General features: G+C 34.0%; 1 protein-coding gene across 4 annotated transcripts in view; it reads left to right on the top strand.

The window, feature by feature from the left end:
• The window catches only part of Agmo (alkylglycerol monooxygenase), a 366628-nt gene that overhangs the window by 102065 nt on the left and 241052 nt on the right, over positions 1–23511 (top strand). For all 4 annotated transcript variants that reach the window (XM_047562969.1, XM_047562967.1, XM_047562968.1 and 1 more), the window contains exon 4: positions 16564–16667. In XM_047562969.1, coding sequence (XP_047418925.1) covers positions 16564–16667 — 104 coding nt within the window. The remainder of the gene's footprint in view (positions 1–16563; positions 16668–23511) is intronic.

Genomic DNA, 23511 nt, shown 5'->3' with positions numbered 1-23511 from the left:
CCCTTTCAGATGTTTGAGATAAAAACAAATTAGGGAAAGAAAGGGTCAAGGGATCAGACTTACAAAATGAAATATTTGGATAGGACTGAAATGGAGTGAATCAATATAAAGGAAAAGAAAAATGAGAAGAGGGATTGATTTTGTCTATGAAAGTAAATCAGATAAACAGTGTAACTTGATAATTGATCATTCAAATGAACCAGTTTTATTCCATTAGTGTATGTTTAATCAAGAAAAAAAATTAGTGTGTACTATCCAAAGACACAATGGTTAGGTATTATGATAAATTACAAAGATGGACAATTAAGTTTCCTATCATTAGAAAGCATATGAAATACTGTAGGATACAAAATGGTAGAGCATTTTTGATGTCAGAGACCTATCTAAGGATAATGATTGCCTAGTAATTTTGCCTGGGGAGAAATGATAATGGTTTCCTGAAGACAATGAAAGATTCAGTGTGTATTAGGGTTCTCAAGAGGGACAGAATCAACAAGAAGTATGATTATAAAACAGGATTTATTAGATTGGTTTACACAACAAGAAGCTGGATAGTTCACAATGACTATTTGCAGTTGGAGAGCTGGAAGAACCAGCAGCTTTGCAGTCCAAGACACAGAAGCCCCAGAACAACGAAGAGCAACAGTTCTACCCTAGTCCAAAACCAAGGCTCCTAGAAACTACCTGGAGAATCACTGGTAGAGTCTACTTTGGAATAGTGAAGAAGTGAGAGTCCAGTATCCTCAGAGAATGGAAGTACCAATCAAGAACCTGTTCAAGAAGAGCTGAACTTGCATCAGCACCTTCTTCCTTGTTCTTCCAACTTTTGTTCCATCCTATTGGACAGTGCTGCCCAGCCTTAGGGAGAAGCTCCACTTCATTTCCTATCCCACATTCCAATCATTCCTAGACACACCCTCATGGACACACCCAGAAGTCTCTTAATCATCAGCATCTCTTAATCCAATCAAGTTGACAATTTAAATTAACCATTACACAGTGGTTCATAAAAGATGAAGAATATTTTGTCAGGTGTCACAAAGATAGGGGACTACGACAATGCTGAGGGGTGTTCGAAAAGCCCAGAGAATGTTCAAAAAGCCCAGGGTATGTGAGAAGAGGAAGATATGCATTTTTTATGCAATATTCACGTGTGAAAAACTAATTTTTTAAAATTTTACTTCAACCATTTAAAAAGTGAAAAACTAATTCTTAGCTTGCTGGCAATGAAAATTGAGTGTGGGCTAGATTTGCTCATTGATGTATGTTTACCAAACCCTGCACACGTTTTCAGTGCTATGAGGGCAGCGCATCTGACTCACAATTAACACCCAGTTCCTGCACATGACTGTACTGAAGTAAAAAACCTCAATCTAAGAAAGCAAGTACAGAATGGGAAAGAAGCATATCCATGAAACAGTGGATGGTGGGAAGCAGATAACAGATCTTGAAGGGAGAGACTGGAAAAAAACTTTAAGAGTCATATTACAAGATCAAGAACAAAACTAATAAATATTAACAGAAGACAAAGAATCAGTTAATAAAGAATATTTAGATTTGACTCTGTGGAACTTGGGTTAGGATTGGGGGAGAGAAGAGGTAGAATATGAGGTTACCCCTGTTATAATTACTGAGGCAATGATTCTGAATAACCCTTTCCACCTCTCTGTGTCCCAAGGTCAAAGACTATCACATGGGACCTCTTTTTCTACTTGTAGCAAGATCTGGTAATGGTGTGTATCCTGCCTTTTAAATGAGACACCCATTCAGATTTCAGGATTACAATGAAGAGACAGTTAGGACATTCAGTCCTATTAATCTGACACTTTCACTGGACACCATCTTATTCCTCCCAAATTCAGTAATGTTGAAAGTTTCTAATGTGAAAATCAGACTCATTTGCTATGAAATGATAAAAATTAGTTTTAAAACACAAAGTCAACTGTTAAGCCCAATAGAAAGTCCTTATCAGTAGAAAAGAGATCCTGGTCAGGTTTGTTGCTACCACAAAGGTAGTCTATATCCAGTCAAGACACTCATTTGGGAGGAAATGTAGAGACAATTTCTACCTAGATATTTCAATACCACTTCTTTTCCAGTCTTTTACTGATAATCCCTGTTTGTTTTTCTTTCTTAGTCACTCCTTATGTTGCTCTCTTTTCAAACTTCATAGTTATGTACTCTTGAATTCTGTGACTTAGGAAATAAATTACATAAATCATTGTTCCAAATATAATACATTAGAAGCTCATTGTGCCTCATCATTGGCCTCTGTGCTGCACAGATATTTCTTTGATCCTGAATGTATTGTAAGAATGATAAAAATCCTGAACCACACCAAAACCCGACATGGCATGAAGGTTGCTGCTGATTACTAGGAAATGAGTATACTCACATATATTTCATTAAGTAGATTTATTATCTTCATGAAATATAAAACTTGTCAAATTCATTACTATTTACCTTGGTAATATTGATAAATTTGATTTCCATTTTCTCTTATTCAACTATGACAACTTTTGCACATAGAATAGCTTTGTTGTATATAGAATAGCTTTTCTATATAGAGAGCTGGTTTTCCTCACAGTTGAGATGTATTATAATCCCTCTTAACCAAAAATATTTCATTTGGTATGGTTTAGATAATAGGTACCCCTAAAAGGTCATATGTGAGACAATGAAAGAACATTCAGAGGTGAAATGATTGGGTTATGAGAGCCTTAACCTAATCAGTGAAATAATCCCTTGATAGGGATTAACTGGGTGATAACTAAAGGCAGGTAGGGTGTGACTGGAGGAGGTGGCCATTGGGGATGTGGCTATGGGGTATATATTTTGTATCTGAAGAGTAGAGTGTATCTCTGTTTTCTGGTCATTATGTGAACTGCTTCCCTCAATACACTCTTCTGTCATGATGTTCTGTCTAACTTGAAGCCCCAAGGAATGTAGCTGGCTTTCTATGGACTGAGACCTCTGAAATCCTGAGCCTCGAAATAATCTTTTTCTCCTCTAAAATCATCCTTGTTGGGTCTTTTGGTCACAGCAGTGAAAAAGCTAAAACATTGAGTTTTTTGCATTTTGGAAAATTTCAGTATTCATACCAACTAAGATCCTTTAGTTTCAACAACACATCTCTCCTGAGGAAAAAGAAGCTTTTTGTACACATCCTCAGAAACATAAGGCAGAATTCCCAAAGGGTTCATGGCCAGGGGCTAAGGAAATAGACGTTTGAACTGAGAGAAGTTGAGATGATTATTTGATCTTGTTCAGTATTAATATACAGAATGACTGGCAGTAGAAGGATATAAATGGAGAATGATGGAACTGAGAAGAGGAAGAGTGCCTATTGAAATCAGACTGCCTTATTCATAATGTGACTTTTAGTCAACCTTGACAATCACTTTTAATAAATAGATAATATAGTCAAATAGTATAAGTTTTTCTTAGGGTAGTAGGCAGCCAATTTACCTCAAGGGTTGACAGTGTTAAATAGAATATAGATTGACAACCTGCAATAAAACTTAGTCTGCTTTGAACTGTGGGTCAAAGTGCAGCTCTCTATTCTCAGGCCTAAACAATATACTCTTTCTTCTGTTTTGTGAAGCCATTAACATAATACTATGTATCTATAATACTGAAATATAAAACTATGTATTTTAATGGTTATCAAAGCAAGTGTCTTCACAAATCTGCATAAATACACACAGGTGCACAATACATCATGTGCATACCTATATATGCAAATGACATTGTATCTTTTCTCTGCCTCATTACATTGTGAAAAAGTGTACCAAATCTTCCTTTTATCTCTTTCCATTTCATAGATGTACCTTTCTCCTTTTCTTTTTCTACTTCCAAAACACAAATGCAAGCAATTTCCTGCTATGAATGAGTGGTATTTAAAAATCTTGGTCATAGGACTGTAGGTGGGGCTCAGTGGTAGAGTGCTTGCCTACCTTGAACAGGCCCTGAGTTAGATCTCTGGCACCAAAACAAAACAAAACGAATAAACAAAAAAAGCCAGAAATCATGGTTGCAAAATGACTTTTTAGGAACTTGAAGGATCTTTGATCTTTTCTCAAATGAAGTACTTTTGTAAGCTTAGGTTCTCAGATCTGCTAGTATACAGATTGGTAACTATCATGAAATTGAAATACTCTACTATGTGACATAAGTACCATGGTCAATAATTCTCTGAGAGAATTGCTTTTCCACTTGGGAAACCAAGGAACATCTGTCTCTCTCTGCCTTTGAAGGAGATGAAGAACTCCCTTTCACTTTCTTTTCTACCTGCCTGATGCACAATAAGGGAAACGTGCAGTTAATTTCAAGATATAGTTGTTTTATGGGTATGGTGGTACATGCCTGTAATCCTAGTGACTCAGGAGACTGAGACAAGAGGATCACAGTTTCAAGAACTGCCTCAGCGATTTAGCAAGGGCTTCAGCAACTTAGGAAGAACCCGTTTTAAAAGAAAACTAAAAAGAGCTGGGGATATGGCACCCCTGGGTTCAATCCCCAATAACAAAAAATAGAAAAAAAAAATAGTTGAGTTGATTTGAATTTTTTGTGACTTTGGAAAAGGAGTATAACTTGGAAGTGGTTAAAGAGGATAAAGTATGCAGAGGAATTGGAAGTAAGAGACCATGGAGTTCTGTTTTAGTCGGTTTTGCATTATAGCAAAATACCAGTGATGGGCTAACTCTACAAAGAAAAGAGACTTATTTAGCTAACAGTTAAAAGTTCAAAGGTAGGTGCTTTCCTTGACTCAACTCTGGTGAGGACCTTCTTTGGCTGCATTACAATATGGTGGATGGCAATGGCAGGACCATGTGCATGAAGAATAGATCACATCAGGAAAAAGGAATCCAGAGAGCTGGGTGGGGCCATGGTCAGATTTTATAATAACCTTATCATTAGATCTACTAACAACCACACCAGAACTACCTTAATCCCTTCAGAAGGCATCTTCAATACTTCACCAAAGTACCGCCCTGCCAATTCAAGGTTCATTTACCTCCCACATAACCGCACTGTGCACCAAGTTTCAAGTGGACTCTTGGGGATACACCACATCCAATGCATAGCAGAATCTCATCCTTCTTCTTAGCATGGACTCAGGTCTCCCCCTGACCCCAGTTCTATCACTCCTCAGGAACTATTTCCCTTGCCACCCCTGGTAGGTTTGCTTGCCTTGGGACCTTCTTTCCTAGCATTGTACCCTGTCCCCTAGTGAACAGAAGCAGTTCTATAGCTTCCCTCCTGCTGCTTTCAAGACAACCCCACAACACTGCAGAAGTTGTTTAGGAGTTGGTACTGCTTGACCTGGCAACTTTCCCACTCTGCTACCTTATTCCTTACACTCTTAGATAGTAAGAGGAAAAAAAAAAAAAAAAGTCACATATGAATATAATAAAATGGTGAAAACAAAAATCCAATTCATCATCATTTTGAAAAAAAAAATTGAAAGTCAGACTTGGGTTTTCTGAAGCAGGATGATGACAAAAGGACTGAGGTTTAACAACAAGAGTAATTTAGAAAAGACAGTGGACATTCGGGCAGAAAATGGGAATGGGACTGGAGTTGTAGATGCTAACAATAAAAACATGAGTCTTCTTTTTCTTTCCTTGCTATGTTCAGTCCTGTTATAAGCAAACTGCTCCAAAGCAAACCTAATATTCAAATTAGAATGAAGTGATGGATGATTCAAGGTAGCAGAATAAAGGGAGTAAAATGCCCCTGGGTAGTTTTGGATATTTTTGTAGCCATATCTTTGTAGCAGTCATTTTGGAAAGTTGGTGATAAGAAAGCTAGTTATATTAATCAAAAGTGGCTTTAAGATATAAACACCAGTTTGCCTGGTATCCTAAAAAGTGCTTTCCCTATAGAAGTCAGTCTGTAGAAACACCAGTGGTAGAACAGAGATGAAGTATAATCACTGGTATTATGTGTGGTTATGACATCACATTCATTTGTATTAAGAACAAAAATTACTAGTGAGGATGTATTAGGTAGAATTAGTTCACTAAACAATAACAATCCCAGTGACTTAACACAATGGAGATTTAAATTTCAATTACATCTTGTTTCAGTATGGTCAGGGGTGGCACTGTAGTCCCTTGCTTCTTTTCAAGGACACAGAATCTCTCCTTCAGGTATCTGTGTATGTCCTAGGCTCTTAGTGTCCTCCACTGACTACTCTGCACGCCTCTCGAAGTTTGAGAACAGAGAAAATGTGGAGAGAGCACATCAGATTTGTACCTTGAGCCATGTGACACAGCATTTCCACTCACACCACATTAGGAAATGATCCTATAAAATCACTTAGGGGCAATGGGGTTAGAAAACACTGTCTCTACAACTCATAACAATAATTATTAATATGAAATAGGAATAAAAATAATGAATTACCTTCTGCAAGTTATTAAATCTCCTTGTCTCTCCATTTGCTCTTCTATAAAATGATACCTTTAGGGAAATATATAAGTTAATATATGGAAAATGTTTAAGATTCCCTAGTACATGCTAAGTACTCTTTGGGTTTATGATCATTGCTGTTATTATAATTATTATTAATTAATTTTATATTCAAATAAGGATATAGAATGGGTTTTATAGCAATTCTAACTGTTGGGACAATTAGGCTATGACCTAAATTTGAATGCATGAGACATTTTGCAATTTCATTGCTGGAGAATTCTGAGAATGGATAATATAGAAAGACAGACAGGAAAGTGGTCACTTAACCTTTTAGGCATAGAGAAACTAATGTATTCTTCCCTACTACCATAGAAGCCCTGGTTGTATGTAGCATCCCATAAAGTGATACAAGACATGCAATTTACAGAGAATGTTTAATTTAATAGGTTGCATTTGTTTCTTTTTTGTATCAGACATATATATGCTTTTTATGTTTTTATCTGGTGATAAGTTTTCTGAGGGCTATTAGTTTTGGTTTTTGTTTTTCTATTCTGTGATTTAATCTTTCAGAATACCAAGGCAAAGATTTGTATATAACAGAATTTCGATAACTAGTGCTAAAACAATTTTAATTTTTAGAAATACACACATTAATATAAGCTTTTTAAATATATTCTTATTTCATAGAGCCTTTCAAATGTTTTTAATATAGAACAAAGTGGACAAAATTGAGCATATGTGAAATTCTGATATTTTAAAATCACCTTTTTCATCTGTAATACAAACGAATACTTTAAGTGGTAAAACATAATTATCAATTCAGTTTGGGTTTTTTGGCATTTTGTTCACACAATTCAATGATGAGCTCTATATTATTTCTTACTTTTACACCGTATAAAAACAAAGTTTTGATTGGATAGACAATAAATTCTTATTTTTTACTTTAGGTTGAAAGCTATTTCTTGTATCTTTTTAAGTTTTGAAAGCACATAGTCAAACAAATGGAAAAGACTTTTGAAAATTGTGAAGTCTAGGACTTAATAGTTTCCACTGAACTTAAATAAAAAGAAAGAAATGAATTAAAGTGTGATTCCCAAAACAATTAGAAGGATAGTTTAGTGTGTGTGACAGTTTTAGTACATTCATTTGTTACCACCTCTGGAAAAATAATTTAATGCCTACATGTGGTCATACATCTAGATAAAAGGTAAAAAGTTTGCTCATTTTGTCAGATGAGTGGTTTCTATGATGCTAGATACTTAGATATACACAAAATGTATAAAACAGGGAGGCCCAGTTAACTTACCAGTTTTATTCTAATTGATTAGGTATTTTATAAATACTCAGTAGTTTGTGTTTTAATATTAAGTGGGCAAAAGAAAGGTTAGAAAAAAACAATGGAAGTGTCAGTCTTTACTCATAAAAAATTAATAACATAAGTTGGGCACCATGGAGCTTGTCTGTAATCCCAGTGGCTCCTGACACTGAGGCAAGAGGATTGCGAGTTCAAAGCCAGCCTCAGCAATTTAGCGAGGCCCCCAGCAGCTAAACAAGATACAACCTCTAACTAAATACACAAAAGAACTGGGGATGTGGCTCAGTGGTTAAGTGACCCTGGGCTTAATCCGGGTACCAAAAAAAAAAAAAAAAATTAGCAATATCATCAATTTTGTCATCATAACTTCATTGGCTACATTAGGAAGTAGATGAAATTGGGATAATGCAATTGATAACATTACTAATCAATGAGCAGAGGATATGGAATGTATATTCATGGTTATCTACCATTGTTATTCTCCAAATAGATTTCAGTTTGATAACTTGAATCAATTGCTTTATTTTGTTTGCTTAGCTCAATTAATTTTTTGAAATAGTTTATCAGTCCTGCTTAGTTATTGGGAAGAGCAGGAATAAACTTTTCAAAAATTCACTTGTGCTAAGTAGTTACAAATTCATAGTGGCAGGTATTTTAATTCAAAAGTGAAATGCTTGGTATATTATATTGTTAGATTCTTGTTAAAGGCAATAGGCAGTTGATTCAGTTTGAGAGATTTAGCACTATCATTCAATATTTTGAGTTTCATAATATCTTTCACTTATTGAACATTTCCAAAGATGTGGCATCTTGTTTTAAGAGAACTGTGGATTCAGTTGTCTCCATTCATTTTTATTTTTATTTTTTTTTATTTATTGTACATAAATGGGATACAACTTTTCATTTCTCTGATTGTATATGAAGTAGAGTGCCGGGGTCCAGCCCTAGCAGGAGTTCATGGGTTCCACACCGGTAAACGGGGCGCGGGGAGACAGCATCGGCGATGGATGGAGAATGAAAGACACAGACTCTAGTTCTGGTGCAATCAATCCCACTTTATTCTGGGGAAGGCTGGGTTTATATACATTTTTCTTCAGGCTATAATGACAATCTTGTGGTTAATATTAAAGAAGTTTTCAAAGCATAGGCAGAAATTGTTTTTAACAAGGAACAGAAAATTATGAGAAAACAGTAACCTTACAGATTATCCTTACCTATTCACAATTGTTTTAAGAATATCTAACTACCTCAGTGAACTAATACAATATTTACTTCCTTAATATCTAAACTCTATGTGACCTAAGACTATTCTTAATATTCTCGTGGTTAAAACAATAGACAAGTAATCTCATGTGACTATCTCTACTAGGTCCATCTGGTTAATATCTGAATTGCTGAGTTAAGGGGTACAGGAGGGCAGCGGTCCCAATTGTAATTGTGTACCAACGTTTATTATAGGGGTGACATTCTTTGTAGGAAGGAAGGAATGTTTTGGAAACCTTATTCTCTTACTTCACCACCACACATGAACAAAACCATCGTTAAAATTTAACCAGCCTGTTGGAGACAAAGGCAGATCTACAACTATTTTCTCCAGAGACTTTCAGGGACTCAGTGTATGGTTGCAAAATTATTTTTAATTTTGTTAGTGGTAAAGACCCATTGTTTTTCAGATTGTAGGTAATATTTTCTGGAATTTTTGTTGTATTCCCTTCGTCCCCTTAAGCAATCCATTCAGACTGAAATGAGTAATATATTATCAGAGAAAACACCATGCTTCAGAGCAAAATATCCAGCAATTCCTTTTAGGATGAGCCTTTGCAATCATCCTCCAGAGGATCTTTGTCAAGCACTGGATGGAATTCCGGACGCCCCCGCAGTAGAGTCACACTGTTTGTGTAATCATACATGTACATAGGGTAATGATGTTTGTCTCATTCCATTATCTTTGCTTCCCCCCACCCCCTCCGCACCCCTCATTTCCCTCTACATAATCCATCCTTCCTCTATTCTTCCCTCCCCACTCCCCCATTATGTATCATCATCCACTTATCAGAGAAAATATTCGACCTTTGGTTTTTGGGATTGACTTGTTTCACTTAGCACAGTATTCTCCAACTCCATCCATTTACCTGCAGATGCCATAATTTTATTCTTCTTTATGGCTCAATAACATTCCATTGTGTTTATATACCACAGTTTCTTTATCCATTCACCTGTTGAAGGTCATCTAAGCTGGTTCCGCAATCTAGCTATAGTGAATTGAGCTGCTATAAACATTGATGTACCTGTGTCACTGTAGCGATTATGCTGATTTGAAGTCCTTTGGGTATAGGCCAAGGAGTGGGATAGCCAGGTCAAATGGGGATTCCATTCCAGGTTTTCTCAGGAATCTCCATACTGCTTTCCAGAGTAGCTGCACTAATTTGCAACCCCACCAACAATGTTTGAGTGTGCCTTTTTCCCCATGTCCTTGCCAACACCTATTGTTACTTGTATTCTTTATAATCACATTCTAATTAGGGTGAGGTAAAATCTTAGGGTAGTTTTGATTTGCATTTCTCTAATTGCTAGAGATGTTGAACATTTTTTCATGTATCTGTTGATTGCTTGTAAAACTTTTGTGAAGTATCTGCTCAGTTCCTTAGCCCACTTATTGATTGGGTTATTTGTACTCTTGGTGTAAGGTTTTTTGAGTTCTTTATAAATTCTGGAGATTAGTGCTCTATTTGAAGTTCGTGTGATAAAGATTTTCTCCCACTCTGTAGGCTCTCTCTTCACACTGCGGATGTTTTTCTTTGCTGAGCAAAAGCTCTGTACTTTGAATCTATCCCATTTATTGATTCCTGCTTTTATTTCTTGTACTTTGTAAGTCTTGTTAAGGAAGTCTGGTCCTAAGCTGACATGATGAAGATTTGGGACTACTTTTTCTTCCATTTGGTGCAGGGTCTTTGGTCTAATTCCTACGTCCTTGATCTGTTTTAAGTTGAGTTTTGTACAGGGTGAGAGATAGGGGTTTAATTTCATTTTGTTGCATATGAATTTCCAGTTTTCCCAGCACCATTTGTTGAACTTGGTCTAGTATGAGATAACTGTATTTATGTGGGTTTGTCTCTGTGTTCTCTATTCTGTACCATTGGTCTACCTGTTTATTTTGGTGCCATTACCATGCCATTTTTGTTACTACCGCTCTGTAGTATAATTGAAGTTCTGGTATTGTGATACCTCCTGTATCACTCTTCCTGTGAAGGATTGCTTTACTATTCTGGGTCATTTATTCTTCCAAATGAATTTCCTGATTGCTTTCTCTATTTCTATGAGGTATGCCATTGGGATTTTAATTGGAATTGCATTGACTCTTTATAGTGCTTTTGGTAGTAAGTCATCTCCATTTCTGAAGGAGAAATAAAAATCCAAGGGGAGAATGAATCAAATAAATCACTGCTGAGAGAGAAAAAGGTTTTTCCACTTCAGTGAAACATTTTCCATTGTCTCTTTCAAGCTTATTTTCATTATATATAAAAATTAGTTTGGACTATCTGACTCCTAAAGACTCTTGCAGCTGGCAATAGTTTGGATGGTTTTGTCTTCTCCAAAATGCAGGTGTAGAAAAATTAATCACCAGTGCAGCACTGTTGGCAGGTAGGGTCCTTTGAGAAGTGTTTGGGACACGTGGGGCTCTACCCTCATAAATGAATTAACACCACTTAGATAAGTGGTGTTAATATACAAGAGTATATTTGCCCTTGCTGTCTTCTGCAGTTGGGCCTTGTGAGGACACTTGCATCCAGTCTTAATGAGGATTCATCATTCAAAGGTGCCATCTTGGGAGTAGAGAGAATGGGCTTTGCTTTACTAGTATCTTGATCTTGAATTTCTCAGCCTTGAGAATTGTGAGAAATAAATTTCTGGTTTAGTGAATTACCCAGTGTCAGGTATTCAGTTACAGCAGAAAAAAGTTTTATGACACAGTTTGGATGTTCCATAGTCACTGTATAGTAGTCCAATGTTTTATAACATGTTATTTATATGTTTTAGTTGAGTCAAATATACTAACATTTTGCACAATACCTGTAACATCTTTTTCCTTCATAACTGACTTTTTTTTTTTACCAGATTATGAGTGAAGTCAACACCATCATTTGAAAGATGCCTCAGGACATTCCAGCCTGCCCAGTTTTATGAATTAAATGACCGTCATATATAACTGTGGAAATTCTATGTAGACCTGTGTTTATGTCTTGAATTAACCTAAAGGGTCACTTCTCTCCATTCCATAAGTAGCAACATATGAAATGAGAGTGATATAGATATGTTTAGATGTATAGCATATATAGATTCTATACACTAACAGATTTCACATTCTATAACATTTCTCCAAAATAACCTTTGTTTTCTGTTAAATATCATTATAACTTAATGTAACTCTTCAGTATGTACATTAACTTTCATGAAAATTATTATTTTTTTCTTTATTAGATACAGTTACAAAATGAAAAGTCAAACTACAGTCTGGGACAGAATTGATGGAAGTCACAAATCTATTAAAGGGCTTGTATGTAGAATATATCAAGATCTCCTGGGGAAAACAACCCAACTAAATATGGGCATACATTTTTAATAGATAATTCAAAAATAAGATTGCAAATAGCAAATAAACACATGAATCATTGTCATTAGGCACAACAGCTATACAACTAACCTTTCAATGTGCTACCTATCATAATGGCTATCGAATAAATAAATAAAAATAAAATTAATGATTTCAAGTTCTTCCAGAGATGTGGAACAATTGGAACTCTACTCTCACACTGCTGGTGCTAATACAAAAATGTACAGCCACTTCAGAAGAATAGTTTCTTAAGTTAAATGTAAATATACTGTACAGCTTAGCAATCCCACTCCTAGGTGAAATAAAGACTTCTATCTACACAAAACCTCAATGACAATGTCAACAGAAGCTTTATGTGTAATTGTCAGAAACCTCGAAATACCTGAAATGTTCTTCACATAATGAACAAATAAAAACAACAACAAAAAGTTTGCACATTTATACAGATGAAATACTGCTTAGCAATAAAAAGGAACAATCTACTAATAAACACAACAAAATGCGGGAATCTTTTAGCACATTATGTTAAATGAAAGAAGTCAGATGCCAAAGAACTAAATGCTTATGAATCCATTTATATGACAAAGTCAAGGTAAAACTATAAGAAAACAAATCAATAAATGCCAGGGACTGAGAATGGAGATCGGAGTTGACCACTGCATTAATCGTCTATTGCTTTATAACAAATTAGTAGCTTAAAATAAGGCACTTTTAGTACCCCATGATTTTTGTGAGTCAGAACTCGGGCATGGCTGAGATATTTTTTTAGCTCAAACTTCATAAGGTTGCAGTTCAGTAGTGCCACTGTTAGCAGTGTGCAGGGCCATCTGAAGACTCGACTGGGGAAAGATCTGTTTCCAAACCCATATACCCAATTGTTGGCAGGGTTCAGTACCTTGTGGCATTTGGACTAAGAAGATTATTTCCTTCCTGACTGGGAAGTCAGATATCTCTCCCAATTCTCTGTCACTTGTGCTTCTCCAAAATGCAGTTAACATCACACAGCTGCCTTTCTTCAGACAGCATGCAAAAGCAAAAGAGAGTACCAGAGGCATAAGCTACACTTTTTTTTTTTTTTTTTTTTTTTTTTTTTTTTTGCAACTTAATATCAGCAAGGACATCCCATCAACCTCTCTCTTCTATTCTCTGGAAGGAGTTGCTAAATCAGCTCACACCCAAAGGGAGAGGATTTTAAGACAGCATGACTACCAGTGGACTAGAGTCACTAGGAGACATCCCCTCAACAGCTCCTTAATCCAAGCCATTCATATTTCTTCCACGTTCAAAGGACACTGGCGTCTCCGAGGGTCACAAAATTCTGCCCCATTGCATTTTCAAGTCAAAGTCCATGATCTCATCATCTGAGTCGCGGACCATCTTAGATTCTCTATCCCTCCTCCACAAAGGGGATCGGGAGTTTTTGGGGTTGATGAAACTGATTTCATCTTGATTGTGGTAGTGATTACATAGCTGTATCTGTTAAAACCTTGTAAAACTGAATATTCAAAAGATGTTTTTTACTGTCATATATATTTTATTAAATTTTTTTAAAAGTTAACATCTTAAGAATACAGTACACTTGAATGTTATTTAAATTTTGGCCTAATGAATGGAATTGTTGACTTAGTATTAATAATATATATTTATACCAATCTACATTTTGGCACTGGAAAGCAGTATAATTGCTTCTAATTTTGTCATTGAAAAACTATAATAACATACCATATACTTATATAGTCTATAATTTGCTTATAGGAAAAGAAAAATATTGTTATTGAAAAGAATATATAATTGTATTAATTAAGTCTTTCATAAAAAGAAGCTCATTCAGAATAATATATTTTCCCCTCCTTTCTTTGTTTTCTTTACTTAGAACAGACAAATTCATCAATCCAAGTATTAGGGAAGATAAACATGTAAATGCACGATTAATTTTTACTCATTTAGTTCTCAAAAGAATTATTAGAACAGTTTTCTACAAAATGATTTTTATAATCACTTTTGAAAAATAATTTATTTCCAGGCTGAATATAAATTGCCAAAAAAAAAAAAGTCCTGTTTTCCTGCTTGTTTTTCCCATTTCTAAAAAGTGACAGAGGTAAGGTGGTAGGATCCTGTTACTGTACCCTGTTTATACAGCTGTACTTCATTGAAGGAAGGCTTGTGTTACACACAGTTTGTGATAGGAAGTAAATGCTTTTAAAACAACTAAAGAGACAGGTCTTTAACCTCCACCTTTGTGGATTCTTTGTTCTACATTAGCTTCTGTGGAGATTATAAGGAAGTAGCTCAAAAACACATTATTATGCTCTAATGAAACCTCATCTGATTAGCTCACCTCCTTGTTAACTCATTTTACGGATGCATTAAGATAAATTTTAAAATTAAATTCTTCTGAAAGGTCCAAAAATATACAATATGTTGGCTTTAATGAAGGTTTATAAGTAATAAGTTCTGAAATGTTTGATGCTGAGTATATTCTAAAGGGAAAATGGTGTTTAGATTGCTTCAAGGGCTCAATCTGTATACAGTCATAAAACCTTAGGAAATCCATCAGCTTTATTACCTCTTGAACTCATTCCACACAACATGAGAAGATAAAAAGTGCCACAGGGTTTCTTATATCTCTTGTGTGTAGCTATGTGTACTGATCAATAGGCCAGAGATTTTGGTACTAAATTATTTCAAAGATTATGACCAGGCAGTTTGAAAGGTTATTGTGGTGAATTAGTCTTCATTTGTGCAGGAACAATTTTCTTAATTTCTTGGGTACAAATACAGTGTCATTTTTAGAAATTATTAAAATTTAGAAATTAATAATTAATAATTAATAATTTTAGAAATTATTAAAATATTAAAACATTAACTATTCAGTATGTAATTTACTTATCAGAAGCTGGGTAATGAAAATACTTTTATAGAAAGTATTTTATGACTTTAAATTTTTTAAATTTTATTTGTTCTAATTAGTTGTACATGTTTTTTATAGAAAAATATCTGATAAGGTTCTCTGTTCATAATGTTGTTCACAATATTCTCACCCTCACAGAATTAAGTTATTCTTCTATCTCTGAGCTATCACTTGTTTGCTAAGAAAATTTTGCTTTGCATATTTTGTTTGGTAGCTCCCTACACAAATTGTTCAGAGAACATACAGCAACTGCAGAGATCAGTAGACTGGTATTTTCACAATGAAGCCCCACTGTTCCATCCCATATATCCAAGCCTAAAGTGTTTTATTTTTTATCTCTACTGATAAGGATACAATGATAATACCACATGGATAATTCCATCTCCTGGATTTGTAGCAAATGATCAAACATTAAGTAAGAACAAATATATGTTTTTAATTGAATATTATATAATGTGACATTTTGAGCTGTGATTCTCTTAGGAAATGAAAAGTATCTACTGAAGAAAAAAATATGAGCAGAATAAAAAATGAGTTGGCTTCTTCTGTGTCATTTATTTGAAGGGTCATTATGGAGTCATACTTGTAGGAAAAACAAGCCATGGGTGTGTGATAAAAATAAGAACATTCATTGTCTTCTTTATTATGAGAACAAATAGCTACTATTTGGGAAGATTTTAGAAATAAATACTACCTTGGTAAGTTATGGAAAGAACTGTATGTGACCATTAGTTAATACATTTCTGTACATAAAAAGAAAACCTTAAATCTTAAGACCAAATATTACTGTTTTGCTTCTTATTTCAACATTTTTAATACATCTCAAAAGACCATCAGGAAACAATATTATGTAATATTTCATTCCAAAATTTATGTACTATTTTCGCCCATCAGAGAATTCTTCTTAATTAGAAATATGTTATCACATACTGAAAAATCATCACTATCCATTGACTGTATTGTTACCACATTACCAGTTGGTTTTTATGATCTGTTATATTGTAATATGTTAGCAAAGTGTAAATTTTAGAAGTCATTTAAGTTTGCTGGAGGCATTATGTCATATCATATATGCTATACATATTTATTGGCTATGTTTCAATTTTTTATTTATTTGTAATTTGTTTACTTCCTATTTCTAAAAATGATTTGAGGCACCTTATTTCAATTATCATTGTGTTGACTAGCTTTTCCAGAGATGTTCCAGATTTTTCATCCTCACTCAACAGAGCAACATGCATAACTAGAAATGGAAGTTACTTTGTTCTTTTTCGCATGGCTCATTTCAAATTATGTGTTTTGCAGAGGTTAACATTATGTGGGCTGGACACCAAGTGCACCACAGTTCCGAGGACTACAACTTATCCACAGCACTGAGACAATCTGTCCTCCAGATATATACTTCCTGGGTAAGTCATATGAAATGGAATAAATGTGATACAATGATTTGTTTTTTAAGGATCAACTATTTCTCTTTCCTCATATTAAACTAATAGGAGATGTTTACAAAAAATGCTTCAATTTCCTCTGTAAGTTCAGACCCTAAAATATTTCTTTCTTCTCTGCAAGACCAGACACACATGAAGCAAAAGGTCTTTTCAATTGTAGTCTTTTATTTGGCCTAAAAACTCACCTTGAGATATACAGCAATATGAGAAAGTCACTGACATTTTTAATTTACTCTCAGCCAGGAAGGGGATGTATAGACAATGTATCCCAATCCAAATATATGCAAACAGCTTTCATTAGAAACTTTTAAGAGCAATTTTAAAAAAATCAATTCCCATTTTTGCATGCCAAAATAACATGTACTTGAACTCCTTGTTTTTTTTTTTTACATTTTTTTGTTGACAGAATAATTGCATATATTTATACACAATTTGATTGTTATGCATATTTACATTTCAGAATTATCAAATTATGTCAATTAGCATGTCCATTACTGTAAAGATTTATCTTTTCTTTGAGGGGAAAACATCTAAAATCTTTTCTTGTTGGTATTTTGAAATGTATAATATATTACTATTCACTATAGTCACTTTGGTGTGTAATAGAACATCAGAAATTGCTTGTTTAACTTTGTATGATTTGACAAACACCTGCCCTTTCTCCACCTTTACCCTCATACCGCCATGCTCCCTCCCTGCTAATTACTGTGTACTCTCCATTTTAACTTTTTAACTTCCACATATAAATGAAATCATATATTATTCATCTCTCTGTGTCTGTCTTATTCCACTTAACATAACAATGTCCTCTAGGTTCATTCATGTTGTTCGAAATAGCAGAATTTCCTGTTTTTAAGGTTGAATAGTTTTCCATTGCATACCTGTACCACAGTTCTTAATCAGGCCATCCACTGATGGACACTCAGATTGTTTCCATATATCTTAGTTATTGTGAATAGTGTTGCAATAAATATGGGAGTCCAGACATCTCTTTGACATATGGATTTCAGTTACTTTGGATATAATCACCGTAGCACGATCATAAGGTCGTTCTACTTTAAATTTTTTATGGAAATTCCATACTGTTTTCCAAAATAGTTCTACTAATATCCAATAGTTATAACAGTGTATAAGCCTTCCCTTCTCTCTGTATTTTTGCCAACACTTCTTATGTTTAATCATTGAAAATTCATTTGATATTTCATTTTGGTCTTAATTTACATTTCCCCTATGAATAGAGATGTTGAACACTTTTACATTTATTTGTTGACCATTCCTATTTCTTCTTTTGGGAAATGTCTATTCAAGTTCTTTATCCTTTTTTACTTTGTTTTATTGTTATTCAATAGTTTGAGTTCCTTTTATACTTTAGATATTATCCCCTATGTAATATATATTTTGCAAACATTTTCTTCCAATGTGTGAGTTGTATTTTCACTCTAGTGTGGGTTGTATTTTCACTCTAGTATTTTCTTTGCTGTGCAGAAGCTTTTTGGTTTGATGCAATATCATTTGTTTATTTTTACTTTTGTTTCCCATGCTGTTGGGATCTTATCCAAAAATCTCTGCCAACCAATATCATGCACCTTTTCCCCTGTATTTTCTTCTATTAGTTTTACAGTTTCAGGTCTTATGTTTAAGTCTTTAACCCATTCTAAGTTTCTTGTGTAAACATTCATTTTCATTCTTATGGGAGAACATTGATCATATATTTAGAAAACACTGAAAACTACACCAAGAATTATTAGAACTGATTAACAAATTCAGTAAAGTTGCAAGATATAAAATCAACTTACAAAAATCAGCAGCATTCCTATATGCTAAAAATGATTTGTCTGAAAAAAATAATTTTAAAAAATTCCATCTATAATAGCAACAAAAAGAAACAAACAACCTATTTTAGAAATAAATTTAACCAAGGAAGTGAAAGATCTCTCTACTGAAAACTATAACAAAAAAAATTGATGAAAAAAATTGGTGACACAAAAAAATGGAAAGCTATCCATGTTTATAGATTAGAAGAGTCAGTATTGTTAGAGTTTTCCTACTCCTAAAAGTGATCTAAAGTCAATAAAGTTCCCATCAAAATTCCAAAGTCTTTTTTATAGAAACAGAAAAACCAATTTGAAAATTCACATAAACATAATATACACTAAAGAGCCAAAGCAAGCCAACTTTATCAAGAAGAACAAAGCTGGAAGCATCACACTAAGGGATTTAAAAACGCATTGCAAATCTGTAGTTATCAAAACAGCAAGGTATTAGCACATTACCAGTAGAATAGGATAGAAAGTCCAGAAATAAATTCACAAATACACAGATCAATTGACTCAATAACGGTACCTAGAGTGCACAAATGGAAAAACAATCTCCTTTGTTTTTTTTTTTTTAATCACATTATGTCAATTAATAAGATGCTTACTATGATTTGGATATGTTATACCCACAGTTTCATATGTTAGGAGCTTCATACGTGTGGTGGTGATACTAGGGCTAGTATGGAACAGTTAAGAGCTTGAGCTTGGTAGGAAGTATTTAATCAATTTGGAGTGTGTCCTCCCTTGCTCTTCTTCATTTTTTATTTATAATGTGATTGCTTATTATCACATTCACTTTTGCCATGAGGTTACACAGTCAAGATAGTAGCTTTGCCACAGCCCAGATCATATTTTTTGACTTCCAGCTGCTAAAATTATGAGATAAGTAAACCTCTTTTCTTTATAAATTATCTTTTCTCTGGTATTTCTTTATAGTGACAGAAGTGGATAAATACAATGCTCAACTTTTTCTTTAAAAACTCCTTGCACAAGGGAATGGCAAGAATAACAACTACTAGAAATAGACTCTGGTTCTGAGGTTCTTCTGACTCACAGGACAACCCTGATCTATTTGATTATATCTTTTTCTATGATTTTCCCTGCTTAGCTCTTTTTTGGCTATCAAAATTCTACACTGAAGTGTATGTGGAACCTAGAGATGTTTAACCACTGAACCATATCCCCAGGCCCTTTTTATTTTTTTAATGTGAAACAGGGTCTCACTAAATTACTTAGGGCCTCACTAAATGGCTGAGACTGGCTTGCTATATCTTTTGATCCTCAAAAATAAGCTCATGGTTCTCGAGGTCAAATATTATTATCAGGGAACTGAAAATCAGTAAGTTTAATTGCACATCTAGTAAGTGAAAAAGTCAAGTATTTGAAACCAGATGTCTCAAAACTGATAAAAAAAAATATAAACTATGGGTATATCAACCAAAAAGTAGCACAGCAGCATAGGCAAAACAAATCTATAAGCCTGTAATGGCACTAAAACATTTGCTGGAATGGATCTTGTAAGAAATTCAGCTCAGCTCCATCATACCACAGACCTGTGTTAAAATTTGGATTAATTTCCTAGAACAGCTGTAATAAAATACAACAAACTGTCTGGCTTAGAAAAACAAAAAATTATTTTTTCACAGTTCTAGAGGTCAAAAAGTCAAAATCAGGATATCACTAAGACTGTGCATCTTATCTTCTAAGTTCTGGTAGTTTCTGGGCTTATAAGTGCCTAACTCTGGTCTTTATATAGTATGTTTCCTATGTCTTTGTCTAAATTTCCCCTGTTTAAATAAGTACATCAGTCGTACTGATTTAGGGCTCATTAAGATGAGTATGACTACATCTTAACTAATTACATCTGTAACAACCCTGTTTCAAAACAAGGTAACATTCTGGGGTAGTAGATGGTGCAATTTCAATGTGTCTATTTGAGGGAGGAGGGTACATTAGAATACACAACATAGCTCTAAGCAATAAACAAGGAAAACAAATAAATATATATATATTTTCATCTCATATAGATTGTGCTGGAACTCCGGATGGCTAAACACAGAAGAAAATACAACTCATTTCATAACTGTATAGCTCAAGACTAGAATTAAACGTCCAGAGCAGTGAATGCAGGAATAAAAAGGGCTTGGGATGGAAGGGAAGGACACATCTACCTTCCTTTTTTTTTTTCCTGCATCATTTTTTCCATATTGTTTATGGTCCAGTATAGTTACACATATTGATAGGATTTGGTGTTACATATTTTTACACAATATCCCCCCAAAAAATAAAAACTAGGAATAACTCTAACCAATGAGGTCAAAGATCTCTATGATGAAAACTACAGAACTTTGAAGAAAGAAATTAAAGAAGACCTCAGAAGTTCTAGTGTCCAGAACATGGTGACTGATCCTTAAAAAACACTAAATGCATTTTTATTGCAAAAAGGAATAACTCCTCTTATTGATGAAGGAAAGAGAATCATTGTACTTTTTCATGCTGTCATAGTATTTTGTTCATAGGCTTTCTTATTGTCATTTTTATTAACTCATGTATGTTCCTGAGGGGTTGAGAGCAACAACTGTGTCTTGTATATCTTTGTATCCCAGTCTACCAGAGGGCTTGGCATATCTAATAGTTACTCAGTAAATTTGTGGAATAAATGAAAAAAATAAAAAAGAAATACTAGTGTCTCTTTTATGTAATTATTTGTACATGTTTTGGGCATAAATATTGTTTTCTCTTCTTATTGTATTTTTCTTTTTACTAATATGAAGTGACATTTTTTGTGAATTCTGATAAATTTTGGTATGAAGTCTGCTTTGTCAGAAGTGAGAATAGCTACTCCTTCTTCTTTTGAGGCTCCATTCACCTGGTGTGTCAATATTCATCCTTTCACTTTCAGCCTGTGGCTGTCTTTGCCTGTAAAATGCATCTCTTGTCTTTTAATCCATTCTGCCAGACTATGTCTTTTAATTGGAGAGTTGAGATCATTTAAATTCAACATTATTATAGGGAGATATTTATTAATTCCTGCTGTTTTGATTTATTTATTATGTTTAATTTGGTCCTGTTTCTCACTTGGTTAACTATTCTTCAAATGAGATTCGTTCCTTAGTGAGCTCTGAGGTTCATATTTTATTTCTTCTGTGTGCAGTATTTCTTTCAGTAAGTTCTATAATGACTGCTTAGTAGTTATGAATTCTTTTATTTTCTGCTTATCTTGGAAGGTTTTTATTTCATCTTCAATTTTGAATGATAGCTTTGCTGAATATAGTAGCCTTCATTGACAGTTATTTTCTTTCAAGATTGTAGAGCTTGTACTGAGAAATCAGAAGTAATTCTGATTGTCTTGCCTCTAAATGTGATCTAATGATTTTCTCAAGAGTTTTTAAAAATTCGATCGTTATTCTCTATGTTTGGCATTTCAATTATAATGCGTTGTGGAGATGTTCTTTTTTTGATCTCATCTATTTGGGATTTTGAATGCATCCCAGATAGGTTCATCATTCAGAAGTTTGGGAAAGTGTTCTGTTCTTATTTCCCTGAAGTTTGTCCATCCCATCAACCCACATTTCACATCCCTTCTCAATTCCAATGATGCTTAAATTTGGTATCTTCACATTATCTCAGAGTTCTTGTACATTCTGATCATGGATACTTATTTATTTATTTTTCTTAAATACTGTCTGAATGTTCAAGGCTGGTCACTTTAACTGCCAGTTCTAAGAGTCTGTCTTCAGCATGGCCTACTCTATTAGAAAGATTTTCAACTAAACATTTTATTTGATTTTTTGTGTCTTTCATTTCCAAGATTTCTGTTTGTTTTTTTTCTTCAATATTTCTATTCCTTATTGAATTTCTCATTCATATTCTGTACTGACTTCCTTAATTCATCAAGTTGATTTTCTGTGTTCTCTTAGAATTCATTGATCATTTGTGTAATAATTCTTTTTAATTACTTATCTGATATTTCATTCACTTCAATATTTTGATGGTCATTTGCTGGCAAACTATGAACTTTAGGAGGTGTTGCAATAGCTTGGTTCTTCATTTTTCTTGTACTCATGTGTTGAGTTTTCTGCATCTCTTGGAAAGGATTTCTCTTCAACTCTTATGTGTGGACCTATATAGGCATAGTTTTCACATTCTGAAGTATCCTAGAGTGATATGGATTGAGACTCCCTTGTAGATTTGGTGTCCCCAGCATTTTCATTATTTCTGTTTTTCCTATAGAATGGATGTCCATAGGTGGGACTTAGGAGCCTACCTGGCTATTTCTACTTAGGGTCTTGTTATTAATATGTATTTTGGTCTCTTCTCTTCTTTGTATTTAACTATAGTTGAAGATAGTCATTAATTTTTGTGTGAAGCGAGGCGTGCTGTCTTTTGGTTAAGTTGAGTTCAGTATCAGTGTTTCTACCCTATGAACTTACAGTGTCCCTATAGGTTCCTAGCACCTAACAGAATAGGGGGAAAAACAGTAGCAATAACCAATGTAAAGAATATGCAGTATTAAACTAAATACTTGGTTTCTACTATGATATCTATAATGTTAATTGCCACAAAAAACAGAAATGTTAGGGTCAGCAATTGTCAACAGCAAAACAATAAGAAACCATATCTAGCATTAAAACAAAGAATAGGTATCAACTATGTCATTAATAGCAGTAATAATTACAATAGCATTAATGGTGGGGGCAGGAGTTATATAAATCAATTAGTGCTAAAAGGTGGTAAGAATACAGTCAATGGATAATGTGATAAAAGGTAGAAAAAAGTCAATAATTTTGAAAATGAAGAGAGAGAATGCAAATTAGATGTAGCTTATGATAGTCAAAAGGAGAATCAGAAATAATTGAAATAATAAAGTACAGAGAGAATGAAGGAGAGAAAAAGAGAATTTGGTTGTTAGCAGGAGAAAAGAAAAAGAGAAATAAGAGAGACAAATGAAAAACAATATAAAACACATCCAAAATATATTAACCAAA

This window comes from Sciurus carolinensis, chromosome 8 (assembly GCF_902686445.1).
Source record: "Sciurus carolinensis chromosome 8, mSciCar1.2, whole genome shotgun sequence".
Classification (NCBI taxonomy): Eukaryota; Metazoa; Chordata; class Mammalia; order Rodentia; family Sciuridae; genus Sciurus; species Sciurus carolinensis.
This window is presented reverse-complemented; position numbering and strand designations above follow the sequence as displayed.